Genomic DNA, 9,101 nt, shown 5'->3' on the forward strand with positions numbered 1-9,101 from the left:
CTAACTTCAGTACAATGACCTCGCTTCATACCATCCGGTACTACAACAGCAGAAAACTTTTCCTCCCCAAAATGAAATGCCCATATACAATTATCTCTATAGGAGTATCTATGAAGCCAGCCATCGAGGAATGCCCCGCTGCTCTTCGAGTGAAACTGAGGCGAATCACCAACAGTTCTCCATTCATTAGTACCCAATGTTTGTATTTCAGCCACATACTTGTGACTTCCATTTGTATTCAAAATCCTAAGAACCTTAAATTGATTCGAAATCGGGCATTGACCTAACCCATAAATGTCAACATAACAAGATGTTTTATACAATTGCTCAACAATCACCTGCTCACCAGTTAAAAGATTGCACACAATTAAAGGGTTCCATTGTGCCCATATTCCGAACAAATTACTCCATTACATTCATTCACCACATGCATGTGGAGAAATAAATTCAGACTTCAATATAATCATTGCATCACAACCCAAATCAAGATTACCCATTTCATCAACATCTAAAGATTTGTCAAGATCAAGCAACAGAAAATTTTTCTCGCCATTATTGAATTTACCTTAAAGTAGAATAGTAAAATAGGGACAAGAAGAAGAGTGTAAATCAGCAAATTTAGAACTTGTAATAATCTCATACCATTCCTTACATACAAGTTTACAGTTTAAGCATGATTTTGTTGGTAATGTTGACAAAATATCACATATAATTGAAGATGGGATTTCTTCAAAACAGGGTCTAATCAGATAATCTTCTTCCTTCATTTTGTTGGTAATCTTGACAAAATATCACATGTAATAGATATGATAATGTTGTTTTTAAATTTGATTATGCAACCTATAATGAAAAACAAAATCAAAATTAGTATAAAATAAACTAATTCCCCAAAACATAATGAAATTTGAAGAACTTAAATTTAAGCTTGAAAAAATAATACCTTGACGAAGAATAAGAATAAACCCTTATTTCGTGGGTTTTTGAAGGAAGCAACAATGGTGGATTTTAAATGTTAAAGAAGAAGAAAAGGAACGAAAATGGTGTTTATTTTGAAATGTTCGTGGGTTTTTCGTGTGGGTTTAAAGAACTTGAACAAGAAGAAGAAGAACGAACTTGAAGAATAAGACAATAGCAGTGTGTGCGTGGGTTGAACAAGAAGACAGTATGCGAAATTGAAGAAGACAATGGCACTTGAAGAAGACAATGGAACTTGCAGAAGAACACGGTACGTAGTAGCGTGAAGAAGATGTTTTATGAAACGGTAGCAGCCGTTTTCGAGTGTTTTATAAAAATTCTTCGTGTGGGTTTAAGGGTATAACGTTGAAAGGGGGGATTTTTTAATGCTTATTTGCTGCGGGCTGAGAGAAAACCGCAACATGTACTAATTAATTGCTGCGGGCAAGAGAAAACCACAGCATATGCTTGTGAATCTTCAATTAATTGTTGCGGGCAACGGGAAAACCGCAGCATATATTTAATTTTTTTTTTCAAAAATAATTTTATGCTGTTTTTTTGTAAAACCGCAGCATGTGTTGCGCAGCAAATGTGATTTTTTCCACTAGTGATTGGATTGCTAATTTCTGTAGGCTCGATCTTAGCTTTTCCTTTCGAGGCCCGTCTCCCTCCTAGCGCATGACAAGGGGCTTGTCTTGGCCCATTGGAGCTTCAGCTGGGTGATGGCACCTAAGTCTTTTGATTTCACGGTGTAAGCTTTGGTTTTTTTCTGTCATTTTATAAAAGCTAATTTGCAAAAAAATAAATTTAATAATAGTAATAATAATAATAATAATAATAATAAAAAGAAAAATAAAAGAACAAAAAACAAGAATTTTTTTATACTTTTATATTAAATTTAAGAATTAAAAGATCAAATTTAAAAACTTAAATAGCCAAATGTAAAACTTTAAAACCAAGTTCAAGACTTAAGTCGATTTAGTTTTAATTTTAAAACTAGATAGTGCCCATGCGATGCACAATTTTATTAAATTTATCGACATAAATTACATTAATTTATATAAATGTATTACGACTATTAACGACATATTTCAAAACCAAATTTAGCACAAAAATATGTAAAGTTATTTTATAAAATTTTAAACAAAAAAAATAGTTTTTGCCACGGAAAATATATTTGACTTACATAAAAATAGTCACAATCTGAATCATATTAGAATAAAGCATTGCATTTAAGTAACCAATTGTATAGATAACAAATATTCCTAACAAAAGTATATAATGTTTTAACTATCTCAGAATATCCAATACATTAATAATACTCATTTAGTAAATAAATTAAAAAAGATTTTATAAAAATTGAAAAAACTAAATAATATAAATGGTTTCTAATACATTAAATGATGTGAGTGATAAAGTCAAAGATAAAAAAAAAGTAGTCAAAAAAAACAATGACATCATCATTGATAGAGGTGTTCAAAACCGGATACTGGGTCGACCCGGATCCGGAAATCCGGGTACCCGCTTTTTCGGATACCTAAAATTGTGATCCGGTTCCGACCCGATTTAAATCGGATACCCGGAATCCAGGTATCTGATTTAAACCGGGTTAGAAACCGGATACCCGGTTTTCTTACAATGTTTTTTTTTTTGTCTTTTTTTCGTTCAACCATGCGTTTTCATCTCTATTTTTATTTAAAATTTTTATATAAAATTCAAATACTAACTCTTTAAAAATATTTAGCTAAATTAATCATAAAAGACAAATTAAGAAAATTAAATAATAATATTATTACGCCTTGCTTGTGTTCCTCCTCTTGCTTAATCTTTCAACCTCTTCACTTCTGGTGTGGCTGATTGATCTTTCATGTTTGTCACTTAATTTTTTCTTGTCTTTTTATGTTCTTCAACCCTAATTTGATTTTGATTTCGTTTTCTTTTCATGTTATTCATTTACCATTTTTTCTTTTCTTTTCCTGTTATTAATTTCATGTTCATGTTCTTAAATTTGTTTTTTTTTTTAAAAAAATTTTTTTGTTTGAATTCTAAATTTCCCAATTCATTGATTCATTAAAATATAATTTTTTTTAGGTTTGAATTATGAACTTTTTTATTTATCTTAAGTCCAGGATTGTATGTAAAATTAGAACTAAATTTAAAATTCATGTAAAATAGAAATAGAAAACTTTTCCTCCCCAAAATAAAATGCCCATATACAATTATCTCTATAGGAGTATCTATGAAGCCAGCCATCGAGGAATGCCCCGCTGCTCGTCGAGTGAAACTGAGGCGAATCACCAACAATTCTCCATTCATTAGTACCCAATGTTTGTATTTCAACCACATACTTGTGACTTCCATTTGTATTCAAAATCTTAAGAACCTTAAATTGATTCGAAATCGAGCATTGACCTAACCCATAAATGTCAACATAACAAGATGGTTTATACAATTGCTCAACAATAACCTGCTCACCAGTTAAAAGATTGCACACAATTAAAGGGTTCCATTGTGCCCTTATTCCCAAACAAATTACTCCATTACATTCATTCACCACATGCAATTTATGATGTGGTGAAATAAATTCAGACTTGAATCTAATCATTGCATCACAACCCAAATCAAGATTACCCATTTCATCAACATCTACAGATTTGTCAAGATCAAGCAATAGAACATTTTTCTCGCCATTATTGAATTTACCATAAAGTAGAATAGAAAAATAGGGACAAGAAAAAGAGTGTAAATCAGCAAATTTAGAACTTGTAATAATCTCATATCATTCCTTACATACAAATTTACAGTTTAAGCATGATTTTTTTTGGTAATGTTGACAAAATATCACATATAATTAAAGATGGGATTTCGTCAAAACAGGGTCTAATCAGATAATCTTCTTCCTTCATTAGGAGTAATTAATTTGATGACAATATGACAATGAGGGAAAATTAGGAAACTGAAACAGTAGGTCTGCACCAAATTAAGGGGTTGATTGCACACCTTAATTTGCCCCAAAGTGATGACTATGATTGGAATGAAATGGGCACGATCAGAACACAAAATGCAGCACGGAACCAGCCTCAAGAAACCAGTTCTTGATTTTCAGGCTGACGGATTACCCTCCAATGGCTTCACTCACCACCTTCGTGTAATTGATAATGCAACCCAAGGATTGACTACCTTGTAGAATGCAAGATAAACTTTGAATTTGTGTGACTAAAAAATCAAAGGTTTGAATTTATGACTAAGATTCACTCAACAAAACGTGCACATGTTTGTCACGTGATGTTTTTAGCCGTTATTCTTAGTTTGGCTGTGTTGTTAATAGTCTTAACTAATTTTAGGATGTCTCTTAGGCTTATAAATAGGAGACCTTAGCCTTTGTAAACTCAGTTTTGGATATTTTCAGAAATAAAACACATTTGTTGTTTTCTTCAAAACATTATCTGTTTTGTTGAGTGAATGTTAGTCATAAATTCAAACCTTTGATTTTTTGGTCACACAAATTCAAAGTTTATCTTGCATTCTACAAGGTAGTCAATCCTTGGGTTGCATTATCAATTACACGAAGGTGGTGAGTGAAGCCATTGGAGGGTAATCCGTCAGCTTGAAAATCAAGAACTGGTTTCTTGAGGCTGGTTCCATGCTGCATTTTGTGTTCTGATCGTGTCCATTTCATTCCAATCCATAGTCATCATTTTGGGGCAAATTAAGGTGTGCAATCAACCCCTTAATTTGGTGCAGACCTACTGTTTCAGTTTCCTAATTTTCCCTCATTGTCATATTATCATCAAATTAATTACTCCTAATGAAGGAAGAAGATTATCTGATTAGACCCTGTTTTGAAGAAATCCCATCTTTAATTATATGTGATATTTTGTCAAGATTACCAACAAAATCATGCTTAAACTGTAAACTTGTATGTAAGGAATGGTATGAGATTATTACAAATTCTAAATTTGCTGATTTACACTCTTCTTCTTGTCCCTATTTTCCTATTCTACTTTATGGTAAATTCAATAATGGCGAGAAAAATTTTCTGTTGCTTGATCTTGACAAATCTTTAGATGTTGATGAAATGGGTAATCTTGATTTGGGTTGTGATGCAATGATTAGATTCAAGTCTGAATTTATTTCCCCACATCATAAATTGCATGTGGTGAATGAATGTAATGGAGTAATTTGTTTGGGAATATGGGCACAATGGAACCCTTTAATTGTGTGCAATCTTTTAACTGGTGAGCAGGTGATTGTTGAGCAATTGTATAAACCATCTTGTTATGTTGACATTTATGGGTTAGGTCAATGCCCGATTTCGAATCAATTTAAGGTTCTTAAGATTTTGAATACAGATGGAAGTCACAAGTATGTGGCTGAAATACAAACATTGGGTACTAATGAATGGAGAATTGTTGGTGATTCGCCTCAGTTTCACTCGACGAGCAGCGGGGCATTCCTCGATGGCTGGCTTCATAGATACTCCTATAGAGATAATTGTATATGGGCATTTCATTTTGGGGAGGAAAAGTTTTCTACTTCTATTTTACATGAATTTTACATTTACTTCTAATTTTACATACAATCCTGGACTTAAGATAAATAAAAAAGTTCATAATTCAAACCTAAAAAAAATTATATTTTAATGAATCAATGAATTGGGAAATTTAGAATTCAAACAAAAAAAAATTTAAAAAAAAAAACAAATTTAAGAACATGAACATGAAATTAATAACAGGAAAAGAAAAGAAAAAATGGTAATTGAATAACATGAAAAGAAAACGAAATCAAAATCAAATTAGGGTTGAAGAACATAAAAAGACAAGAAAAAATTAAGTGACAAACATGAAAGATCAATCAGCCACACCAGAAGTGAAGAGGTTGAAAGATTAAGCAAGAGGAGGAACACAAGCAAGGCAGAAAGATAGAGTGAATGAATGTGAAGAACACAAGCAGCGGGTTTTGTTTTTTTGGGGGGGGGGGGGGAGGGAGAAGGAAGAAGGATGATTGAAATTAGGGGTTTTAAGGGTTTTTGTGGGCTGAAGCAGGTTCAGGCCCAAATAATACGTTACAAGGTCTTTCAAATAGAATCGTTAGGATCATTCAAGAATCGCAATTCTACACACACGATCCTGATCAATTCTACCACTGATTCTACCTGATTCCAATCTGTAAACGATCCTAGTCGTTGGCTCAGATCTGGGTCGTAGAATCATAAAATTTAGGGGTGTCAAACAGGTCGGGTTGGATCGTTTTTAGGTTCGGGTCATATATAAATGGGTCAGTAGATCCTTGACCTGAACCTGACCCATTTAATTAAATGGGTCAAAAATTGAAACCCCGACCTGATCTGTAGCAGGTCGGGTCAACCTGATAATAACCCATTTAACCTGCTAATTTTTTTTTTCAGGTCATTGAGCCCATATATTTCAGGTCATTTGACCCATTTGACCCATTGGACCCATATATTATAAAAACTAATTCATGGCTAACACTGTAAAACATACTTGCATCCATTAATAGAGTTGATAATTTTTCTAAGAATAATTGAACACTGTAAAAGAACTCTAAAACATACTGTAAAATATGACAAAAACACTGTAAAATAACATACTTGCATCCATTAATGGAGTTGAAAATCGAACACAGTACAAGCTTCATAAAGAAAGATTCCAGATCTCAATCCAAACACCATTTTAGTGAAGAATAATCGAACACAGTACAAGCATTTTTATTAAGTTTTTTGAAATCAAAAAAATCGAAAACATTCCAAATCAGAAAAAATCGATCAAAAAAATAATCAGAAAAATGGGAAAACAAAGAAATAATTCTTACCTTGGTGCCGCAGAGAAGAGGAAGGAGAAGGCGCACAGTCACACTGAGAAGAAGTTGCCGCAAAGAAGAGGAAGGAAAAGGGCGAAGGCGCAGTCGCACTGTCACACAGAGACTGGAGTGGAAAGGAATTGAGGAAGGCGCCGTTTCAAACTTTCAATGGGTTTATGATTATTTTATGTTTTTAGGGTTTATGATATACCACTTGGGCCTTGGCACTTATCCAGTTATCCTAGTTATCTTTATTTTTTTATGACTTTTTAAAAAATTTTCAATGGGTTAATATGGGTCGACCTGACCTGATTGACCAATTTAATAAATGGGTTAAATAGGTTTTTTTCGGGTTTAAATATTCAACCTGAACCTAACCCATTAAATAAACAGATCAGGTCGGGTTGACCCATTTAATTAATTGGGTCAAAAATCTAAACCCAAACCCGCTAATTTCGGGTCGGTTTCTGATCAGGTTAGCAGATCGGGTCAGCTTTTACCAGCCCTAATAAAATTCTATGATCCAGATTGCGATTTTAACAACCATGAACATATGTGAAATTGTTTAGTTGGAAATAAAATAGTATGAGCAACATTAAGGGTAATCCACTTCACACAAGATCAAAAAAGTTCTTTATTAATCCCTCTTTATAGCTTTCAATTGTGGTTCATCTTTTCTTAATTCAACATAATCTCAAATAGTAAAGTTCTCTATAGTTCTTATTATAATTAAAATGTTGCAATCCAATAATTTCACATTGTAACAAATTTAAATCCAGTGACAAGTATGTTGAATGACCCAATACATTAGGGTCAAGACTAGATCAAGTAATTTAAAAAATTTTGAAGAAAAAGGGTCTATAAATCATGGTTGATTGAAACACATAACCCAAAATTCACAAGAATACCAAAACTGATAACATAATAATGACTCCAACATAATAATTTAAAATCTGTTAAATTAGGCTGAACTTATTGTGAATGCCAGCATATTAACGGGGGACACAAGTGCACACACTTCATATGCCAAGGAGATATATACCATCCCAAAACCATATGGCAATGGGAAGAAAGTCTCTAATAGCTTATAAAGCGTGCACACAATTTTCAATTTATCGATGTGGGATAACTCATCCCAACACCCACCCTCACATACGAACCCCCGTCAAGTTCGCATGTGGGAGTAATCAATTAGGATAGGAACGCCATTCTTTTCGACCCTACCATTTTTAATTTGTTCATCGAACCATTGGCTCTGATACCATGTTAAATTAGGCTGGACTTATTGTGAATGCCAGCATATTAACGGGGGACACAAGTGCACACACTTCATATGCCAAGGAGATATATACCATCCCAAAACCATATGGCAATGGAAAGAAAATCTCTAATAGCTTATAAAGCGTGCACACAATTTTCAATTTATCGATGTGGAATAACTCATCCCAACAAAATCAAAACATACATTAACTCCAGCATTTTTACGAGGAAGGCGAGCATAAATCTCTTCTGCAAAAGCACGTGTTTCAGTAGACGATGATAGCCCAAACTCCACAAGTTTTCCCACAACATCTCCAGAGGAAGAAGCTTGATTAGCTATACAAAATAATCAATCAAATTATATATTCGCATAAAAATTTCCAATCAATTTATACCTAAAAAAGGGTAAAATGATAATTGATAATTCAATACTCACAGAAACCAATAATGTATTGGACAACAGTAGGTTGAGAGTAGCCCAAAAGAGACATCAATTTGTGGGAGACCCATGATTTTAATTTGGCTTCACTACCCATTGTTGCATCAATTCAAGCTGCATATATATTTTAAAATTCTTTCTATCAAAACGAATCTAACATGATCTCACATGAATATATTTTAATTTCCATATATACTTCAAAAACCAAATTTTAATCTCTCTGGGATAAACTTATGAACAAACAAAAAGAACGGAGGGAGTACCTGAAATTTAATTGAAGGTGGGTTGGTATGGTGTATCACGGTGGCCTCGTTAGGCCTGATAGCTTGACTTCACGGCAGCAAGTGCAGGCAGCAGCAGCAGTGATGGCCTTCAGGCGTTGCGATTTGCGAATTGTGAACAGCAGACTGCGTCAAAGACTCACAGGTCACAGCGAACTACCAGTGAGGGGTGGCGACTGGCGAGAGATTCCGGCGATGGTTGGTGGTGATGCGGTAGGGCCGTGAGGGTCGTTCGCCGTCCGGTCGTGGGTGGGATGGATAAGTGGGTTTTAGGGTTGCTTATGAATTCTAAACAGCAGCAAATAGAATAAATTTTTAATTTTTTTTTCATAAAAAGTGCCTAGAGC

General features: G+C 33.8%; 1 protein-coding gene across 3 annotated transcripts; it reads right to left on the reverse strand.

Annotated features, from left to right (window-relative positions):
* Nucleotides 1-609: 609 nt before the first annotated feature.
* LOC130825621 (pre-mRNA-splicing factor ATP-dependent RNA helicase DEAH1-like) lies at nt 610-9,101 on the reverse strand. Of its 3 annotated transcripts, none has more exons than XM_057690940.1 (6): nt 8,737-9,101; nt 8,471-8,587; nt 8,240-8,370; nt 6,787-6,898; nt 941-1,723; nt 610-840 (listed from the first exon to the last, which is right to left on the reverse strand). In XM_057690940.1, exons 2-5 carry the CDS (start codon nt 8,568-8,570, stop codon nt 1,626-1,628), a joined length of 441 nt encoding a protein of 146 aa, XP_057546923.1. In that variant the 5' UTR covers nt 8,571-8,587; nt 8,737-9,101; the 3' UTR covers nt 610-840; nt 941-1,625. The 3 variants fall into 3 exon arrangements, with proteins under 3 accessions (XP_057546923.1, XP_057546924.1, XP_057546925.1); XM_057690941.1 differs by having other exon boundaries at nt 941-1,689; nt 8,737-9,082; XM_057690942.1 differs by having other exon boundaries at nt 941-1,740; nt 8,737-9,082.

This window comes from Amaranthus tricolor, chromosome 10 (assembly GCF_026212465.1).
Source record: "Amaranthus tricolor cultivar Red isolate AtriRed21 chromosome 10, ASM2621246v1, whole genome shotgun sequence".
Classification (NCBI taxonomy): Eukaryota; Viridiplantae; Streptophyta; class Magnoliopsida; order Caryophyllales; family Amaranthaceae; genus Amaranthus; species Amaranthus tricolor.